Below are 22,473 nucleotides of genomic sequence, written 5' to 3'. Positions count from 1 at the left end.
CCCCTCTCCCCCACCCCGGTTGTCTGTTCTCTGTGTCTATTTGCCGCGTCTTCTTTGTCTGCTTCTGTTGTCATTCGTGGCATGAGAATCTGTGTTTCTTTTGGTTGCGTCATCTTGTTGCATCAGCTCTCCATGTGTGTGGCGCCATTCCTGGGCAAGTCGCACTTTCTTTCGTGCTGGGCGGCTCTCCTTACAGGGCGCACTCCTTGCGCGTGGGGCTCCCCTATGCGGGGGCACCCCTGCATGGCAGGGCACTCCTTGCGCTCATCAGCACTGCCCATGGGCCAGCTCCACACGGGTCAAGGAGGCCCGGGGTTTGAACCGTGGACCTCCCATAGTCCCCTGTTCTTGATCATTCCCACCTATGTGACTTATGAAAGTATTTCTTCCAACCAGAGCTTTTCCTAAGAGAAATCCTGTGGATGACAACGCCTAAAAACTGAAATGTAGGGCATCACCTGCTGGTGGCTCATAACAACTGAAGAAAAATTGGTCCTCTCTGGTCCCCACACAAAGAGCTTCAGGGCTCCTCGGGAGGCACAGACCCGGCACAGATGGATTTAGGGTGCAGTGGGGGGCGGGGCTTTGATAACACAGCCACCTCTTTGCAGATGAAGGGGCCGGGGCGGGTGGGGGTTCTCAGTCTTTGGAGGGTTGGGGCAGCAGCATATTTAAGGGACTCTGAAAATCCTTCTACATTCTCTCCCTCCTTTCTCCCCAAATTATAGTTTTTTTTTCTTTAATTACCGAAGAGTCTCTTAGATCAGGGCAGTTGATCTAAATCTAGGGTCATTTCTCTCTTATTTGGGTATTTGCAAAGAGCGTTTGCTGGGGAAGGCATGGAAGCCACGGCGAGGTAAGCCCTGTGTTTCTTTTCAGGCTGTGCTCAATCCCGGCAACCCGGCAACCCGGGGCAAGGGCCGGAGCCCAGCGCTCTCTGAGAGTTCTCACATCTCAAGGCTTTTCTCCATGGCCTCCCCTTCCTTCTTAATGAAGAGCTTGGGGCCTGGGATTTCCACCCCCACGCCACGACACAATGGTTTGGGGGGCTTCCGGCAGACCCCTTGACTTTCTGAGTTTCCTTTCCCAGGCCTGTGAAATGGAACACTAACACCCAGTTGTAGGCGGTGAGGATTAAATGCCATCAAACACAGTGCAGGGCAGCATGCCTAGCAGAGCATGTCAGACGCACAGGCCTGCCCCTCTTCTTGCGGCGTGGCCCTCTGCCTCTGACATTTGGGACATCTTGGAGAAGCGGCCTTCAGGAAGGTCCGAAAAAACAAATTACCTGTCACTGGCCACCTCTTCGCTCATGACTGGGAGGGAGGTTTCCCTGCAGGGGTGACCTTGCCTGGGCCAGGGACATCGGGGGCGGAGGAAGAGTGGGAAAGGCTCAGAAGCGAAACGCGGCGGCGGGGGACCCGGCACAGCCGGCGCCTGCCGTGGAGCTGGCACCCAGCCCGGCAGCCCCGACCTCTGCCCTCGGCTCCCGGGGCGCCGGGCCCCGCCCGACTCGGCAGGGTGGCTGAGTGGGTGGGGCGGCCGCGCGCCCGGAGCGCCCCGCGCAGGGCCCAGGGCGCCGCGGGGATCCCCAGGAGGCGGCCGCCAGGGCCGGCGGCTCGGAGATGTGAGCCCGCCCCGCCGCCCATGTGCGCCCCCCGAAGACCCGAGGGGGCGGCCCGCAGCCCGGCCCTGCTACTGCCGCCGGTGCTGCTGCTCCTGGCCGCGGACTGGGGACGCGCAGGTAGGGGGAGCGGGCCCGACGGGGGCTGGACAAGTAGGGGCAGAGGGCCAGGAGCGGGATGGACAGGTAGGGGCAGCCAGCCGGGTGCGGAACGGACAGGTAGGGGCAGCCGGCCGGGTGCGGGACCGACAGGTAGGGGCAGCGGGCCCGGCGCGGGATGAAAAGGTAGGGGGAGCGAGCCGGATGCGGGATGGGCAGGTAGGGGCAGCGGGCCCGACGCGGGATGGACAGGTAGGCTTCGCTCTCCAATGGTACAGGGGCAGGTACCCGGCTCTGGGCACCCAACCCGGCGTCTACGCGGACCCCGATCTGGGGGAAACTCGCCGCCTCTTGCGCTCTGGTGCTGGGTCAAGTTCGCAGGGCTACGCGTTTTACGCTTTGCGTTGCGGATATTGGGTCCGTTTGAAAGTGGCCGCCCCGGATGTCACGCACGGCTCGTGACTCCTGGTCGGCGGCTGTGACCGTGGGGCGCACTCGCCCGCGGCCCGGCTCCCGCCACCAGCGCGGCAGCCGCGCTCAGGCAACTCCCCTGGGCAAGAGGTCAAACTCCCTGAAAGGGTCTGCTGGGAAGGAACCGGGGCCAAAGAAGGAGCGTTTCTAAAGTAGGATCCGATTTCCCTGGGCGGGTCATTTGTCCTTTGCAGCTAGGTTTCCTTGGGTTTTCATAAACAAAACGTTTCAGTGATTTTTGCAGGGCATAGTCAACTGATTTAAAACGTTAGTGCCTTTTGAATTTTATTGTTGTTGTTATGTAAACTCTCTGCCAACTGGAATTCAGTGGATATAAACTATAATTATGTATATTATAACATTATTAACCACTTTTTAATCTTCATTTCCGGTATATGAGGAAAAAAAGTAAAACAAACAAAAGCAAAAATAATATAGGCATGCTATTGGATTCTTTTTTATTATTATTAAAAGCAGAACAAAACCAAACAGTCTTTCAGAATAGTTGTTTACACAGAGCAAAAATAAGAAACGTGGGCATACAGATTTCTTTTATCAATAAAATTAGACATAAAAACCCTCTGCTTAATCCTAAATGTATCAGAAATCTTAGTGATTTTGCCTTTCAGTATTTCTAGGTAAGCTGGATGGAAAAGGGCTGTCTCTGACTTGTGTCAACATTGAGCCTACAGCTAACAGATATGCATTTGCTTGATTTTTATGGTGTGTGTGTCATCCAAGAAGGAAGTAAGCTCACTCCTAATTAATCGGGTTGGCGGGCTGACAGTGGAAGGGAGTAGTGTTCTTGGCTTCAAAGCAAAGCAAAGCAAAACAAATGGGACCTTTCCTGACCCAGGAGACCCAAGGCGTTCTTTGCTCCTCTTAGAGCTTTTCTGTGCCCTCCTGGACTCCCAGCACCTCCCAGAAGGCCTGGAAAATTCCCAGAGTGGAAAGTGCCTGTAACCACCTTTCTATACCATAGATGCCTCTTAACAGAGAAGGGTTTCTGCAGAATGTAGGTTTTCTGAGAGTTATCTGACGTTGCCACCCTCGGGTAGATGAATGCATTAACGCTTTAATTTTTTGAACTTTCTACTCGAAAAATTCAAAGTCACACCATTGAGGGTTTGGATCAGGCTGTATAATACCAAAACATCCAACGAGAAAGAAAAGAAATTCAATAGGCGTCAACATTTTAGGAAAATCTTGGTATTTAATTTCAGGTTGACTTTAGAAGGCATTGGGAATGTCTAGGCTGTGCCCTCAAGGCACGTGGAACGGACGCAGCCTCCCTCATGCCAGGTCTCCAGGGAGCCAGCTTTCACCAGGAAGGTTCTCGCTGTGGCTTGTCAAACTCCACCTTGTTGGCCTGTCCCCATGTCTCATTCCTCAGTGAAGATAAAGGGCAGTGGCCAGCATTTTACAGCCCAGAAGAGAGGGTAGAGGAAGGAGACTTTCCAGGGCTATGTGTCTGAAGAAGCTCTGCTCAGAGCAGGGCTGCCCTCATCCCTGCCACCTCGGTCCCCTTCCACCGCCACCCCCTTAGATAACTCATTGCCTCAGTTTCCACACCACCCTTCCTGATTACTTTTGCACAGAGGAACAGACACATGATGTTTTCTTATAGTCCCTTCTTTCTTAGAAATACTCACAAGCCAGTATTGCCAAAGGGAAAGCCCCAACTGTACCAGCCAAGTTAACTTCAAAGCTAAATTATTTCCAAGTTATGCTTCAACACAGCATGACGCCTTGTTTGAGACATATTGTTTGTCTAATGATTGAGAACCAGGTCTAAATCTGGATTCAATACTGCAGCCATTGCAGGATTTATTCACTAAAATGTTCTTTAATTCAAGCAAACTCATTTCCTTTTCCACCTTCTCCCCCATTTGGAGGCAGAGGTGACATTTCCAGTATATATCCATTTGCACGACTACCCCATCTGTCAGAATGAGGCCATTCCCCAGCACATCTGGAGAGTGTCTATACCCCAAATCCACATGTTCCCCTGCAGGTATCACCACAAATGCCAGCCTCACTCTTCAGAGTGGGTGTTCTGCTGTACCCATCTATTGGACTTCCTATGGCACAAATTCAGGAAAGCCTGCATTTCCAACCTAGTGAGCAGCCCTGAGTTAGGGCACATATTTTCCCCTGAAGCATAAACTCCAAACAAAGATTATGAGCAAACGCTAATTATTAATGTTATATAATTAATGTTTTAGTGTAAACATTTCAACATTAAACATTCACTATTTTCAGAATATTTTTAATAAACTGCATACCTGTGCTGTCATTTACAGCACTAGGCATAACACTTTTCACAAAATAGTTACTCTGTAATTTTGTATTTTTGGTTAAAAGCACCTTTCATTATATACAAGATATTTTTAAACATGAGTTTCTACTTGCATTTTTTTCTTCAGAGTTCAATCTTACCAGGTATCATTTGAAAGGTTTATTTCTATGATGATAGAAAAAAGTGGAATATAAGGGTTAATTGAAGCTTAAGGTAGCATATATTTTATAAATTGAAATCATGTTATCCATCTTAATTATAACATCACACTACAGTGCTATTGTTTGGTTCCTACATCACTGTTACTCTTTCTTGGTTTAATTTTATGATTAAATGAGACAACAGATACCAAAGAATAATACAATCATGATGATTCCAAGATGTATCATTAACCCATAAAATTGGAGAACAAAAGATCTTTAAAGAAAAGAATGCTGGCTGAAGGCATTGCAGTTTTCCGACTAGTAAAAAGTTCTTCCAGGGAAACGGACTTTGGCCCAGTGGTTAGGGCGTCCGTCTACCACATGGGAGGTCCGCGGTTCAAGCCCCGGGCCTCCTTGACCCGTGTGGAGCTGGCCCATGCGCAGTGCTGATGCGCGAAGGAGTGCCGTGCCACGCAAGGGTGTCCCCCGCGTAGGGGAGCCCCACACGCAAGGAGTGCACCCATAAGGAGAGCCGCCCAGCGCGAAAGAAAGTGCAGCCTGCCCAGGAATGGCGCCGCCCACACTTCCCGTGCCTCTGACGACAACAGAAGCGGACAAAGAAACAAGATGCAGCAAAAAGACACAGAAAACAGACAACTGGGAGAGGGGAGGGGAATTAAATAAATAAAAATAAATCTTTAAAAAAAAAAAAAAGTTCTTCCATGTAATGGGCTAAGACCTGGATCCCCTGAATTTCTCCCATACTTCGTCCTTCTAAGCTGATGAAGGCTCACAGAGCAAATTGTCCTGAGAACTGACTGCAGTGATGACATTTCTGCCAAGTGGCCTTTTCTGCCAGCTAACTACCTCGCAGTTAGGTTATGCCAAGCTCCCCACTGACACGCTGCAGGTAGCGATTACATTTTAAGCACTGGACCTGGAGGGGGTGTCCTTAAATGAGTCAGTGTCAGGGTCTTGGTGAGCACGGGGTCTCTGATACCTAACAGGTGCCCCCTTTGTTGTCTTCAATGACACATGCACCCTGATGCCTCTTTTAAACTCAGAATTTCATATTGCTACAATTTCATTTTGTGGAGCTAGTTTTCTTTCTCTTTGCCTCAGAGAATAGAGAATGGAAGTATGGAATAATGCTTTATCTAGAACTAGTGGTATCTGCAATGGTGTTCTCTAATGCAACTAAGGATTCTCTTCTCTGGGGTGAAACTTGATCTAACAAAATTAGTCTTAGGATGACGGTCACTACGTTGCACAAAATAGCCACGGCATAGCTCCTTCAGTCATTTCATCCACTGCCTAATCAAATGCCAACATGAGCTAGAACTCAGACCGTACAGGCTGGTCAGTAAATCTGCCTTAATGTTCTTGATTCTCACCATGAATTCTTCTCATCCAAGCTCCTACCAGTTGGATAATCCAAGGTTCCATCCCATAGACAACTGCATTTGTAATTGGGTGAGATCTCTTGGCAACTGCATTTGTTGCTGTTATTTCCCCCATTCTAAATTTCTTCCTTCCCAACTTTGCAGGAAAGGTGTGCTCATTCTTCCCCACATCGGTCGCCTCTTTCAGGTGACTTGGCAGCCTGTAGAGCATTCATTTTTCTTTCAAAAAAGCCTTGTGCTCATTTTTGATGAGAGGTACAAGCAAGCACCACACACCTACAATACTCTCAAAGACTTGACAGCTCGTGAGCAGGCTCCAGGAGCTTTGTTTCTTAAATGAAAAGCATTGCCTTTTCCAGCCCCGTGCAGTGGTTCTTCCTCCTTGACCCATTTCGAGGTCTGCATTTATGGTCCAAAGGAACTTTTGCAGAAGTGTCACGCCGAAAGGATGCTGAGGACGGAGATAATGCCTTCCCTGTACTTTCCAAAACATGAAAGTAGTCAGGAGATGCCAAAAGCTGCTTCTTAAAAAAGGTCATGTTTAACGTCTTCACCAAAGGGGCTCATCCCTCCCCAGAACTTGACCCCCGCCCCCTACTCTTCCAAGGAGCACTTCCACTGCAAAATCCTCTCCCTTGCCCCATCAGGGACTATTTTCATACTTAAGGCAGCCCTATTCACATAATGCTGGCCATTCTGGGCTCTTGCCACGTGACAGGGCACAATGGCAGCTCTCCTGGTCTCTGCCTTCTCCTCCAGACTCACTTTCTCCCCAAACTCAGTGCGGGTGATCTGGCACATGGCAGGGCCTAATGGTGGAGTTGCCATTTCTCTCCTCCTCCAGGCTCTGTTGCTAGTTCTGCTTTGGGCTGTTCCCCATGTGGCTCTTCTCTGTCCTGGGTTCATTGATTTCGACTTCTGGAGGCTTCTCTCTGTCACTGTGGTTTTTTTCCTGTGTCTGTAGATTTTTATTCTTCCATTTATAAAGGATTCACTTAAAGGATTAAGACCAACCCTACTAGGGCAATCTAATCAAAGGGCTCTTAATCGATTTAATGTAATCAAAGATTCACAATAGCTACAATTTAAGAGCATAATTTTTTAGGGCCCACAAAAGTCTCAAACCAACACAAAATGTATGTATTACAGTATGTCCTGCCTGCTTGGTTTCCAGTCAACCAAGAAGGCAGCATAAGGTGCCCCAGAGTATCATTACCTTTCAAAGTTTTGAACAACTAGCAAAAACTGGTAGACCATTTTCCTCAAAACTCCGAAAGCAAGTAAAGGGTAGCAGTAACTAGTCAAGGGCTGAATCAGGAAAATGCAGCTTTAAAAATAGGATAAACTACAGGCACTCCTCCTGACCCCTCCCCCTTCCCTCCACAGTATGGAGCCAGCCTGTACTCCCATTGTGGGTTCTTCGCCCCATTCTGGAGTGAACAGAGTAAGCTCTGCAGCATACTGGTGCACTGTGTATCAGTGCTAATCAGCCTGGTGGCAGCCTAAAGCACCTAACCCAGAAGCTTGTCTCCAGCTTGCCCTCCCAGAACTTGCCCTGCAGGGAGAAGCAGCTTGCAGACAGCTAAAGCAATGTAAGAAACAAGCAGTAAAGTGGCCTGGGGCAAGGGATACCCTCTTTAAGTCATACAACAGAGCACCTGGGAGATGGAGAAAACCTATTTCATAGGAAGAAGAAGGGGCATTCAAAATCCTGTAAATAGGGAGAATCCCTAAGAGCAAACAAGCTCAGAACAAGACTCAGGCTCAGAAAAGATGGAGAGGATCTTGTACTTCACATCTGCCTCAGATTAATTTTCAATATAATGGGGCTAAACTCTAAAGTAGAGTACCAGTCAACGCAGAGTCAATTTACAAGACTGTGAAAGGTAGTTTTCTGTGTTGGTTTATTTCTTTTTGTTAGCTCCTAGTGCTAAAGGAAATCTCTGTCATATCACTAGCTAGATGCAAACTTTAGTCCAATGGACGAAATCCCAGAGTTAACATGTTAAAATATTAAAATGTACAATATGTAATAAAAGATTAAAAGATGACAAAGAAAAAAAAAATGATGGGCCATCCAAAGAAACAAGATAAAAATCCAGAAACTATTAACCAAGTACAGACATTGGGCATACCAGACAAAGACTTGACAAAAGTGACCCTCAGTATGCTCAGGGAGATAAAGGGAAAAAATAGAGAAATAAATAGAGATATCAGGAAAATAATGAATGAACAATATAATAATATCAATAAAGAGATAGAAACTTCTTAAAGGAACCAAACAGAAATACTGGAGATGAAGACCACAATAACAAAATGAAAAATCCTTAGACAGTTTCAACAGCAGATTTGAGCTGGCAAAAGAGTCAGTGAATTTGAGATATGACAACTGAAATGATTAAGGCTGATAAGCACAAAGAAAAAGGAATAAAATAAAATGAGCAGAGTCCAAGGGATTATCAAGCATACCAACATAGGTAAAGAGTCCCAGAGGAAGAAGAGAGAGAGAAATGACCAGAAGGAATATTCAGAGAAATAATGATAGAAAAATACCCAAATTTAGCAAAAGACATGAATATGCACATTCAAAAAGCCCAATAAATGGCAAACAGGATAAACTCGAAGAAAACCAGGCTAGACACAAACTAGTTGAACTGTCAAATACCAAGGACAAGGAGCGAGTTCTGAAAGCTGTACGAGAAAAGCAAGGTGTTATGTACAAGGGTGTCCCAATAATATTAAGTGCCTATTTCTCATCAAGAACCATGGAGGCAAGAAGGCAGTAAGATGAAATATTAAAGTGCTAAAAGGAGACAATTGTCAACCAAGAACTGTATATCCAGTGAGACTATCTTTCAAAAATGAGGAAGAGATTAAGACATTCACAGATAAACAAAGGCTCAGGGGTTTGTCACCATCAGACCTGCCCTACAAGCAGTTGCTATAGTGAGTTCTTCAGACTGAAAGGAAAGGTCACTAGTCAGTCAATCAAAGTGGCATGAAGCAGTAAAAGCTCTAGTAAAGATATGGGTAATTATAAATGCCACTAATATTGTATTGTATTTTATTGTATGTTTGTCTACTTTTTACTTCTTTCAGGTTGTAAAATGAAAATGCATAAAAAGGAATGATAAATTTATGGTATTTTGACATATAATGAATAAAGATATCATTTGTAACATGTACAGTGAAAAGGTGGGAGGATAGAGGGCTTTTGGAATGGTGTACAGGTATGCTATTAAAGTTGCATTTTTATCAAATCAAAAGTGATTGTTAAAGATTTAGGAAGTTAAATTTTAGCCCCATGGTAAGCCACAAAGAAAATATATGAAAAATATAAATGGAAAGAAAGGAAAAGTTACTCAAAATGCTATAATACAAAAAAATAATATGATGTAGTTCAAATGATTGGGCTTCCATCTACCATATGGGAGGGCCTGGGTTCGATCCCTGGGGCCTCCTGGTAAAGGTGTGCCCGTACGGCGAGCCAGGCCTGCATGCGAGCCAAGTCCACACGGTGAGCCATGCAGCAAGATGATGATGCAACAAAAAGAGAGATGCAGGGGAGAGTCAAGGCAAGAAACAACAGAAACCAGAAACTGAGGTGGAACAGGGAACCTCTCTCCCACATCAGATTCCCAGGATCGAATCCTGATGAAGCCTAGAGAAGAAAATGAGAAGACAGAAAGAAACGGACATGGCAGATCACACAATGAATGGACACAGACAGCAAAACAGCAGGGTGGGTGGGAAGGGGAGAAAAAATATGAAAGTAGGCATTAACAGAAGAACTGAGGGACAAACAAAATATAAGACTTACAAACCCAAATAACAAAATGGCATAAGAAGTTCCTGCATTATCAGTAGTTACTTTAAATGTAAATGGGCGAATCTCTCCAGTCAAATGGTAGAGGTTAGTAAAATGCATTAAAAAGCATGACCCAACTATACGCTGTTAACAAGAGACTGACTTTAAAGTTGAAGATATGAGTAGGTTGAATGTGAAAAGATGGAAAAAATATACTAAGCAAATAATAACCACATAAGAGCTGAGGTAGCTATACTAAAATCAGATAAACTTTAAGTGAAAAATATAACAAGGGATAAAGAATGCTATTATATACTGATTAAAGGGTTAATTCAATAAAAGGACATAGCAAATATAAATATCTTTGAACCTAACAACAGATCCCCAAAATACATGAAGCAAATATTGAAAGATCTGAAGGGAGAAATAGATGGTTACACATTAATAGTAGGAGACTTCAAAATGCCATTTTGGGGAAGCAGACTTGGCCCAGTGAATAGGGCGTCCATCTACCACATGGGAGGTCTGTGGTTCAAATCCCAGGCCTCCTTGACCTGTGTAGAGCTGGCCCATGCGCAGTGCTGATGTGAGCAAGGAGTGCCGTGCCATGCAGGGGCGTCCCCACATAGGGGAGCCTCACGCGCAAGGAGTGTGCCCCATAAGGAGAGCTGCCCAGCACAAAAGAAAGTGCAGCCTACCCAGGAATGGCGCAGCGCACACAGAGAGCTGATGCAGCAAGATGACGCAACAAAAAGAAACACAGATTCCTGTGCCATTGACAACAACAGAAGCAGACAAAGAAGAACACGCAGCAAATGGACACAGAGAACAGACAACTGGGGTGGGGGGAGGGGAAGAGGAGGGAAATAAATAAAAATAAATAAATAAATATTTTTAAATGCCATTTTGAATAACAGATACTACATCTAGACTGAAGATCAATAAGGGAATAGAAAACTTTAACGATATTATACAACAAATAGACCTAACAGACATATATAGACCATTTCACCCAACACTAACAGAAAACATATTCTTCTCCAGGGCACATTGAACATTCTCCAGGATAGACCATATTTTAGGTCACAAAACAAATCTTAATAGATTCAAAAATATTAAATAATGCAATGTATCTTCTCCAACCACAATTGAATGAGGTTGGAAACAGAGGGAGAACTGAGAAATTCACAAATATGTGGAAATAAAATAACTCACTCACAAACAACCAATGGGCCAAAGAAGAAATCACAAGGGAAATTAGGAAATAAATCAAAAGCAAATGAAAATAAAAACACTATGTACCAAAACCTATGGGATGCAAAATGAAAGGGAAATTTATAGCTCTAAATGCTTACTATAAAAATGAAAAAAAATCTCAAATTGGAGACTAACCTCACAACCGGAGGATCTAGAAAAAGAAGAACAAACTATACCCAAAGTGAGCAGAAGGAAGGAAACAAAAAAGATTAGAGTAAATACAAATGAAATAGAGAATTAAAAAAAAAAAAAACAATAGAGAGAATCAATGAAACCAAAAGTTGGTTCTTTGAAAAGATTGGTAGAATCAACAAACCTTTAGCAAGACACACAAGACAGAAAAGAAGAGAGTGAGAGAAAGAGAGAGAGAAGGAGAGAATGCAAATAACTAAAAACAGAAATGAAAGAGGGGGCATTATTACCAACCCTACAGAAATTTTTGATAAAAATTTTGAAAGGATACTATGAACTACTGTATGATAAATTAGATAACCTAGATGAAATGGACAAATTCCTAGAAACATATAAACTATCTACATCAACTCAAGAAGAAATAGAAAATCTTAGAGAAAGGGTGGCTCCCAGGGCATTGGGGCAGTTGAGCAAGTTAGGCCCTGAACACTATTCCATCTATCTCTGGAAGTGGCTCCTCAGGAAACGGAGGTTGGCTATCACTGAGGGCACCAAGGTGGAAGGGAAAATGGACGTTAAATGTGTGGAACCAAAGTAAATGGGGGGTAAGAGAGGAGTTTCTTGAGGGTACACAAAGATGGATATAAAACATGTAATATTACACCATAACATATAGGAGATGACAGACTGATAATGTAAACCATAATGTAAAACATAGGATAACTAAAAATGTAAAGAACTGTGTATCCTAAAGTATGCACCATAATGTAAGCACAGATGTCACCTTGTTAGAAAGCTAATGTCTCAGACTCTGTACATCACTTTAAGTAAATATGATATGAATAGGGCGTAAGAGTATCACTGTGGAAGGGAAAAGGTTTTCTGGTGGATGTGTGGGAGTGCTGTATATTATATATATACATTGCTGTGGTCTAGGACTCCTGTGAAGAAAAGCTGAATAATTAGGGGGGGGGGGGGGGAATAGGATGTGGAATTTTTTCAAGTCAACATTCTTTATCTAAGTTCTTTATCTAACTTTATCCAAGTTCTTTATCTATCCTTTAAACTCATCGCTATATGCCATTCCCTAGTAAGGGACCATGACATTATATTGGGCTTCAAATTTCGGGGAGTTCTGGATCACAGAGTGTTTCAACAATGGCAATGGAGGGATACTGGTATGGGATACCAATGACAGGTGATATATGACTGACAGGGAGCTGTACAGAACATATGTCCAGGGTGCATGGTAATGTTTGGATATACTCATAGTGGCAACAATTAAAAACCACAGTAGGGGGGGTACTGGGTTCCTGGCCAGTGGTGCTCTGTCGTGGTCCCTAGGGGAGCAGCGACAGTCTCCCAGGTACAGTGGTGGGGACCGGGAGGGAGTGAGGGTTCAACAGTGAGCCCCAGATGCTAATGACTATGCTTGTGAGCTGATAAACCCAAAATAAGAACAAGGCCTAGAGCAACTTTGTGCCTGGGAATTTCCTTCTGTCAGCCTTCATGTTACTCAAATGTGGCCAGTCTCGAAGCCAAACTCAGCATGTAAATGCAATGCCTTCCCCCCAGCACGGGACATGACACCCGGGGATGAGCCTCCCTGGCAACGAGGGACCACTATCAACTACCAACTGATGATGCAACTGGAAAATGACCTTATACGGAAGGTTCAATGCGGATCAGCAGAATATCCATGTCTACATAAAATACCATGACTTTAAAATGCTGTTTGACCTAAAGTAAGGGGGAAATGGAAAGGAGAAATGAGTTTATATGGCTACGAGTTTCTAAAAAAGAGTCTGGAGGCTGGCAGAAGGTTTGCCCTCATGCACAACTGAGCAGAGTCAGAGAGACAGATAAAGCAGATACAACCCCCAGATATTGGTTCCTTTGAGGGCTAAAGAGACCCATGGGAGTTATGGTCATGGCCGATGGGGTTAACTACCAGGGCAGATGGCCCCTCTTTGGAAATGGTGTTTATGTGTGATGAATCTGGACTCAGATGGGATCTCCCTTCATAAGACTTTCATGCTAATGTGCTGGAGGTGCAGTTAATGTTGGGGTTTAAGATATATTTAGGGGATTTGAATCTCTGGACTGACAATGTGATAGCCAGATCCTGAGCCTCAACAGACTCCAGCACCTACAATCTGATTTATTGGACTTACCACACTCAGCTAAGATGGAGTTGAAGAAGGACAACCACCACACCATGGAGCCTAGAGTGATTACAACTGAAAATGGGAGGATTGCATCCAGCATCCAGGTGGAATCTGACCCTCCTCTTGACATAGAGGTGCAATGGACACAACCAATCCAATGTCCACATAGAAGAGGTGGCATTGGATTTGGAAAAGTGGACATAATGGACAAAGGGTATGGGGAAAGGCAGGAAGAGATGAGAGGTGGAGGCGTCTTCGGGACATGGAGCTGCCCTGGATGGTGCTTCAGAGGTAATCACCGGACATTGTAAATCCTCACAGGGCCCACTTGATGGAATAGAGGAGAGTATGGGCCATGATGTGAACCAATGTATATGAGGTGCAGAGGTGCCCAAAGATGTACTTACCAAATCCAATGGATGTGTCATGATGATGGGAACGAGTGTTGTTGGGGGGGGGAGAGGGGGGGTGGGGGGGTGGGGTTGAATGGGACCTCACATATATATTTTTAATGTAATATTATTACAAAGTCAATAAAAAATAAAAAAATTAAAAAAAACAAAAAACAAAACAAAACAAAAAAAAAAAAGAAAATCTTTACAGAACAATACAAGAGATTGAATCAGTAATCAAAAAACTCCCACAAAGAAAAGCCCAGAATAAATGATTTCACCAGGAGATTTTACCAAATATTTCAAGAGGAATTAACACCAATCCTACTCAAACCCTTTCAAAAAATTGAAGAGAAGGGAAAATTTCCTAACCCATTTTATGAGGGCAACATCACTCTCATACCAAAACCAGATAAAGATACCACAAGAAAAGAAAATTACAGATCTCTCTCTTATGAATATGCATGTAAAAATCCTCACCAAAACACTGAATCCAAGAGCAGATTAAAAGAAACACACACTATGATCAATTTATCCTAGGCTTGCAAGGGTAGTTCAAAGTTTAAAAATCAATAATGTAATAAACTACATTAAGAGATGAAGGGGAAAAAATGATCAATTCAATTGATGCAGAAAATACATTTGACAAAATCCAGCATCATATCTTGATAAAAACACATAGAAAACTAGGAATACAAGGAAACTTCTCCAACATGATAAAAGGCATATACGAAAAACCCATAACTAACATCCTATGTAATGGTGGAAGACTGAAAGCTTTCCCTCTATGATCAGGAGCAAGACAAGAATGCCTACTATCACCACTCTTATTCAGCATTGTGCTGGAAGCTCTAGCCAGAAAAAGAAATAAAAGACATCCAAGTTAGAATGGAAGAGTAAAACTTCGTGGATTTGAAGACTAAATATGAATGATGTCAAGTCTACCTAAAGCAATTTAGATTCAATGCAATCTCAAACAATTCCCACATCCTTCTTTGTAGAAATGGAAGTCAGTTGTCAAATTTATATGGAATGGTAAGAAGCCAGAAAAAGTCAAAACCATAGTGCAAAAGAAGAATAAAGTTGGGGTACCAACACATCTCGATTTTAACACTTATTTCAAAGCTACAGTAATCAAATAGCATGAGATTGGCACAAGAGCAGACATATAAAAAATGAAATCTAATTGAGAGTTCAGAAATAAACTCTCACATGTATGGCCAGTTGATTGGCCAGTTGAATTTTACCAAGTCCAGTCAATGGAGAAAGAATAGTCTTTTCAACAAACAGTGCTGGGAAAACTAGTTGTCTATATGCAGATGAATAAAAGGGGACCCATATCTCATGGCATATACAAAAATTAATTCAAAACGGTTCAAAGTCCTAAATACAAGAATCAAAACTATAAAATCCCAAGTAGAAAACATAGTACAGCATACCCAGAAACTTAGGTAAGGCAACGGTTTCTTAGATTTTATACCAAATGCATAAGCAACAAAAGGAAAACTAGATAAATTGGACTTCATCATTAAAAACTTTTGTGCATCCAAGGAGTTCATCATGAAAGTAAAAAGGCAGCCTACAGAAATGATAGAAATTATTTGGAAACTGCATATCCAATAAGGGTTTAATATCCAGAACATATAAATAAGTCCTACAATTCAACAACAAAAGAAATGGTTGAAATTATTTGGAAACTACAGAAATGGTAGAAATGGTTGAAATTATTTGGAAACTACAGAAATGGTAGAAATTATTTGGAAGCTACATATCCAATTAGGGTTTAATATCCAGAATATATAAACAAGTCCTACAATTCAACAACAAAAGACAAACAATCCAATTAAAAATTGGGCAAAAGATTTGAATAGACATTTCTCCAAAGAAGATTTACAAATGGCCAAAAAGCACATGAAAAGATGCTCAACATCACTGGCCATTAGGGAAATGCAAGTCAAAACCACAGTGAGATACCACTTCACAACTACTAAAATGGCTATTATTAAATAAATAGAAAATAATAAGTGTTGGAGAGGATGTGAAAAAGTAGGAGCACTCGTTCATTGTTGGTAGGAATGTAAAATGGTGCAGCCACTGTAGAAAGCAGTTTTAGCAGTTCCTCAGAAAGTTAAGTATAGAATTACCATATAACCTGGCAATCCCACTCCTAGGTATATACTCAAAGAAATTTAAAGCGTGAACTTGAACAGATATTTGCACACTGATGTTCATAGTAGCATTATTCATGATTGCCAAAAGATGGAAGTAACCTAAGTATCCATCAACTGACGAATGGATAAACAAAATATGATATATACATAGAATATTATTCAGCCGTTAAAAGGAATGAAGTTCTGATACATGTGACAACATGGATGAACCTTGGAGATATCATGTTCAGTATAATAAGTGAGATGCAAGAGGACAAATATTGTATGATTTCCCTGGAATAAAAAATTTACAATAAGCAAATTTATAGAGTCAGAAACTCGAATACAGGTTAACAGGGGCTGGGCTGGGGGTAGGAAATGGGCAGTTCATTGGTACAGAATTTCTGATTGGGGTAAGGGATTCATTTTGTTAATGGAAGGTGGTGATGGTGGCAGTACATTGTGACTGTAATTAACAGCACTGATTTATATATTTGCATATGATTAAAAGGAGAAATTTTACATTGTATATATGTTACCACAATAAATATTTTAAAAATAACCATAGGACTGTTCAACACAGTGACCTCTAAGGTAAACTATTGACTCTAGTTATACTACAATTATGATAATACTCTCTCATCATTTGTATCAAACATATCACATTAATGCAAAGTGTTAATAATGGGGAGAGTTATGTGGGAACTCCAAAATCTGCATAATTTTCCTATAAACCTACAAATTCTCTAATTATTTTTTTTTTTAAAAAGAAAGCAAATGGACAGGGGAACCAAGTTCTGTTTTAGATTAAATGAGGCTAAAGAGTCATAACAACTAAATAAAAACCATGGTCCTTGTTTGGATCCTATTTTTAAAACAACAATAAAACAAACACTGCATAGAAATTGGAGAAAACTGAATATTGGCCAATTTAGTAGATGATACCAAATAATTATTGTTTAGTTTCTTTGGTGTGCTAATAGCTTTATGGACATGTAAGGAAATATCACTATTATTTCTGATACATTTTAAAGTATTTGGGGGGTGAAATGACATGTTCTTTTGGATTTGCTTTGAAATGATCCAGTAACAAAAAGAGGCCATGGGGAATTTGTACTGTCTATTTTTGTGTTTGTTTGGAAATTGCTGTAATAAGATGTTAAAAAGAAAAAAATTCTCCCTTGAGAATTCTCATACTTAAGGAAAAAAGATGCATCAGAAATTACATGTATGTCCAAATTAATGCCATACTATGAATAAATGCTTCAAATACTTTTCCAGGAAACCATAAAATTTCAATAAACAGTTACAGCTAGGTTGCCCTCCATATTATATAAAATATTAAAATTCAATATAAATTCAGGTCTTTGAAATTAAAAACATTTGCAAGAAAATAAAACTAAACTTGCTCTATGAGTATTCTATCTATAAGTTGCCAAATGGCTAATGTTTGTTTTCACACTTGTTTCATTCTTATACAACTAAAAATCAGCAAATTCACAATAAAAGAACAAACAACAGAATCCCATGAAATGGATGATGTTCCTGCGGGGGGGGGGTTGGTAATTCCTGAGTGAGTGGGAGTATGGAGCTTTGTGGCTATCAGACATTCTGACTTCAAGGTCACTGGCAGCCTCCACAAGCCACTGTGGTCTCTGGGTCTTTGCACTACTGAATCAAACCACAAACCTGTAGTTTCCTAATTTAGGATTGCATTCTGGGTGCTATATCCCACTTTCTGAGAAAAGGCGTTCCTTTGAAGGCTCTGTTCACTTTAATGAACAAAAGCAAAGGACCCACCTCCGACCTAGCCGTCCTCCATGTTGCCTCTGAAGAGATTCTATGCTGTCCTCACAGCAGTGCCCTAGCGAAGTGAGAAGCAACCCCCCAAAATTCATGTCCCCTAGAACCTTATTTGGGAATGGGGTCTTCATTGATATCATTAGTCAAGGATCTCAAGATAAAATCAGGCTGTTTAGGGTGGGCCCTAAATCCATTGACTGCTGTCCCTTAAGAAGAGGAGAGGACAGAGAGGGGTAAAGACCATGAAGAGAAGGTCATGTAAAGACGATTAGAGACTGGAGCCTTGGGGGATGCTGCCACAAACCGGGGAATGCTGTCACAAGCTGGGGAATGCTCGGGCCTCTAGAAGCTGCAGGAAACAAGCAAGTGTCCTCCCCTGCAGCCTTCAGAGGGAGTGTGGCCCTGCCAACACCTTAATTTCAGACTTCTGGCCTCCAGAACCACGAGGGAATAACTACCTTTTGTTTAAAGCCACCCAGTCCGTATTTTGATACAAGTGCCTTTGACTCATCTCCGTGAGTGGCTTCTTCATTGTCACTCTGCTTTTATCCTGAGCGCTATCTTATTACATCTTTGTGGCGCAATAGTTGAAATACCTCAAAGAGCTGATCTTCAGCAAGGCTTGTGCAGCATTGGGAGCCCCTGTTCATTTTACTGCATTTAGTTGCACAACTTTATCCAGGTGCAATTCAACCCTGAAGAGGTCTGCTCCAAGACTTGGCCATTCTCAAGAATATGCAAACATCTGCTTGTCATAGGGAGGAGAATTTGTCTATTGAAAAGCATTTCACTTTTCTGGCAGGGCTTTTGGTGGACGCTATAGACTTCTGTCTTCATCATTTCACTTGGAACATCTGAGCTCACAACTGGGATCCCTCAAGATCCCCAATCAACTATGAACAGGGTAAATATTTTTAAACATTTATTTGAGAATTAAACACGCACACACACCCAACCCAGAGTTATTGCTCAAGGATGCTTCTATGGAAACAGAAAGAAGGGACATAAAGCCCAAACCCCGAATAGAGGAGGTAGAATATCAGCCAGGAAGTCAGAAGATGAGAGTCCCAGCCCCTCCTGGACCACTGACTGTGGGCACGTCACTGCCCTGGGGTGGCCTTCAGCTTCCTCATCAATGCAAGGTGCCAGCTGGGAGCGGACTGCGGTGACTCCTGAGGTGCAGAGATGGCCGCCCTCCAATCTTGGATGTGTCTCTGTGCCTAGACCCCCACTCACCCACCATGCTGCCCCTCGACCTGCCTGAGGAACTTTCCCTCACTCCCTGCCCGTGGGGCCGGCCACCCCATGGCTGCTGGCCACTGTCTCAGGCCCGCACTACTCTCTGTCTCTGAGGCCTGCTCTTGCCCAGCACCCATAGACATCCTTCATGGCATTTCCCCACAGCAGTCCCTAGCAGCAATCCCTTACCACCACAGACCTTGTTCTGCTTCATACCAAGTGGCTGGGAGCTATTCAGGGTTTCTAGCCATTCTTTTCCATCTCCTTGATTTTCACCTGGCTCAGGACTGTATCTGGATGTACTGTTCTTGTAGATTTCTGGTGTTCTTGGAGAGAAGGGTGATACCTGCCCGTGGGTTGATCCTTTTTTTTTTAATTTCTCTCCCCTTCACCTCCCCCCCTCGGTTGTCTGTTCTCTGTGTCTATTTGCTGCGTGTTCTTCTTTGTCTGCTTCTGTTGTTGTCAGCGGCATGGGAATCTGTGTCTCTTTTTTGTTGTTGCGTCATCTTGCTGCGTCAGCTCTCTATGTGTGCGGCACCATTCCTGGGCAGGCTACACTTTTGCACTGGGCAGCTCTCCTTACGGGGCACACTTCTTGCACTTGGGGCTCCCCTACGCAGGGGACACCACTGCGTGGCACAGCACTCCTTCTGCGCATCAGCACTGCACGTGGGCCAGCTGCACACAGGTCAAGGAGGCCCGGAGTTTGAACCACAGACCTCCCATGTGATAGACGGACACCCTATCCACTGGGCCAAGTCCACTTCCCCCATGGGTTGATCTTTTGGCTAGCAGGGCACCAGGCACTGCCTCACACGTTCTAGCACAGCAGCAGCACTGGGTAATTTATTTTCACTGGTATGGGCTGGGAGGTGACTGGTGTAGGAATGAGATCCTGCATGGGCCATGAATTGGGTGTACCTGCAGGAAAAGCACGGCATCCGTGGCCTTTTAATATCTACCGCCTCCTTTCCATTTGCCAGAGAGAGTCCCACAGAAAACTAAACCGTGGCAATTTTCATTACTAATAGTGATGCTAGTTTTTTGTTTTGTTTTTTTACTACTACTAATAGTTATTAAGAATGGTAATTAAATGAATCGCAAGTACTGAGATGGATGACTGGGCAATTTATATGGATCTGATTGGCTCAGTGGCTTAGAGAACCTGATGCTCTTTATCTTCAAGAGTGAAAGTTCTCTGAGAAACTAGAATACGTTTGCTTTGTCTTAGTTTCTTTTTTTTCTTTAAAGACTTGTTTATTTATCTATCTCTCTCCCCTCCCCTCCACCCCGGTTGTCTGCTCTCTGTGTCTATTTGCTGCGTCATCTTCTTTGTCCACTTCTGTTCTTGTCAGCAGCATGGGAATCTGTGTTTCTTTTTGTTCCGTCATCTTGCTGTGTCAGCTCTCCATATGGGCGGCACCATTCCTGGGCAGGCTGCACTTTTCTTCACGATAGGTGGCTCTCCTTACAGGACACACTCCTTGTGCATGGGGCTCCCCTACGTGGGGACACCCCTACGTGGCAGGGCACTCCTTGCGCACATCAGCGCTGCACATGGGCCAGCTCCACATGGGTCAAGGAGGCCCGGGGTTTGAACCACGGACCTCCCATGTGGTTGCCCTAACCAATGGGCCAAGTCTCCCACCTGTCTTAGTTTCTTAAACTTTGTGTTTAAAGTTCTGGCCAAGGCGTACTTTATTTTATAAGAACAGTTGGGACAGATGAATCTGGAGGACCTGTCAGAAATGTGCGTATGTAGAAAGCCACTGGGGTGAATGCTGTCAATTGTTTGGAGGTTCTGGCTGGTGAGGCGCCTCAGCCCAGCAGGCTCTGTCTTCTTTTGTCCGTGACTCTTGCAGTCCATTGAGAGTATGCGGAACACCATCGTGCATTTTAGGCCATCCAGGGCAGCCCGAGGCCCAGGGCCCTCCCTGGACGCTTAGTGGACAGTCAATTGTAGGGACCCATGATCTTATATGAATGAATCAGATACTCACAAGTATGTGTCGAGAGTGAAAAGGTCTACACTGTTGTTTTTTTAATCTCATCAATTCTATTTATTCTTTGCTAAAGAAGTTTGTTGCTGCTTCTCAATTTATTGAAGTACTTACTGATATAGGCATTGAAAATTCATAAGCTGTCTAGATTTGTCTAGAGAACTACAGTTCTCTGAGGTAAACAAAAATAAAATCTCATTTTCCTCCCTCTCACTCTCTTTTTTTTGTCCATCTTTTACCATTTTATCATTTCAGCCTGTTGCCCTATTCCCAAATCTCCAATTTGTAATTCTTTTGAAAGCTCCCACAGTTTTTTCTATTAAATTTTTCTCACATTTTTATGTTGTTGATTTTTTTCCCTAAAAATTCCAAATGACGGAGAAACTAATGGAAGGATTATATTGCCACTGTAAGGATAAAAAGAAGCACTAATTGCAAAAATAATCTGAAAATTAAAGTAGAGATGTTTGTTGATAGTTAATAAATATCTGTTGATTGAACCTGGAGTTCCCAACAGCTATTCTTTCCAATACTTGAATGGTCCTGAATGGTTTGTCTTAGACCTTGTTCTTTCTTTTACCTTTTCCTTTCTGAGACAAATAATCAAGTAGCAGAGATTCTAATTTGCATTCAAAACTATTTTTCCACAATTTCTCTGATAATCATTATTACCAATTGTTTTCGTTTCCTAGCTGCTAACACAAATATCATACAATGGTTTGGCTTAATAACAGGGATTTATTGGATTTGTATATTTAGGAGAAGTTCAAAATCAAGGCATCTGCAAGACGGTACTTTCTCCCCAAAGACTGTGACATTCTGGGGCTGGCTGGCAGTGACTCTTGCTCCTTGGATTTTCCATCACATGGCAATGCACATGGCTGCTTCTCCTTTCTCTTCTGGATTCCGTTGACTTCCAGTTTCTGACTGCTCTCCATGGCTTCTCCCTCCATCTTACTTTCACTCTGCTTATAAAGCACTCCATTAATCCAGATTAAAGCCCAACCTGATTCAGTTGGGCCATACCTTAACTGAAGTGACATCTTGAAGAGATCTTCTTTACAATGAGTCCTCACCTACTAGAATGTGGACCAAGACCAGGACCATTTCCAAACTGGGGAACGCAACTCAATCCACATCACCAATCAACTTTGTAGATAATAAAATGTGGAGGAAATCATGTCCCTGGCCTCAAAAGGCCTCTAAAAGGGAAGGAAAAGAAAGACATTCATTTGAGAGATGACGAACAGCGGGGCTGACGTGCACAAATTAATAATGACATCTTCAAAACAGGCATTTTGGGAGCCTTGTCATAGTTGAGAACACTTGAGTTTAATGACCATAGGCAAGTCACCCAACCACCCTGGTCCTCTCTTTACTCAGCTTTAAAATGATAGCAATAAGGATGGCAGACAGTACTGAGCAATAATTATTAAGCTTTTTCTTTGTACTAGTCACTGTTCTGTGAGGTCAACATAAATAATC

The 22,473-nt window shown here is 43.1% G+C and overlaps 1 protein-coding gene across 2 annotated transcripts in view; it reads left to right on the top strand.

Moving 5' to 3' along the window:
* The first annotated feature begins 1,590 nt into the window (after positions 1-1,590).
* Positions 1,591-22,473, top strand: part of IL20RA (interleukin 20 receptor subunit alpha) — a 47,130-nt gene continuing 26,247 nt past the window's right edge. Inside the window, exon 1 of one of the 2 annotated variants that reach the window (XM_004468547.3) lies at positions 1,591-1,744. In XM_004468547.3, the coding sequence (XP_004468604.1) occupies positions 1,648-1,744 (97 nt within the window). In that variant the 5' untranslated portion in view covers positions 1,591-1,647. Of the gene's footprint in view, positions 1,745-18,567; positions 18,654-22,473 lie in introns of those variants that run through there. The other variant, XM_071218687.1, reaches the window with a different exon arrangement.

This window comes from Dasypus novemcinctus, chromosome 11 (genome assembly GCF_030445035.2).
Source record: "Dasypus novemcinctus isolate mDasNov1 chromosome 11, mDasNov1.1.hap2, whole genome shotgun sequence".
Taxonomy (NCBI): Eukaryota; Metazoa; Chordata; class Mammalia; order Cingulata; family Dasypodidae; genus Dasypus; species Dasypus novemcinctus.
Note: the sequence above shows the minus strand (reverse complement) of the source record. Positions and strands in the feature narration are given on the sequence as shown.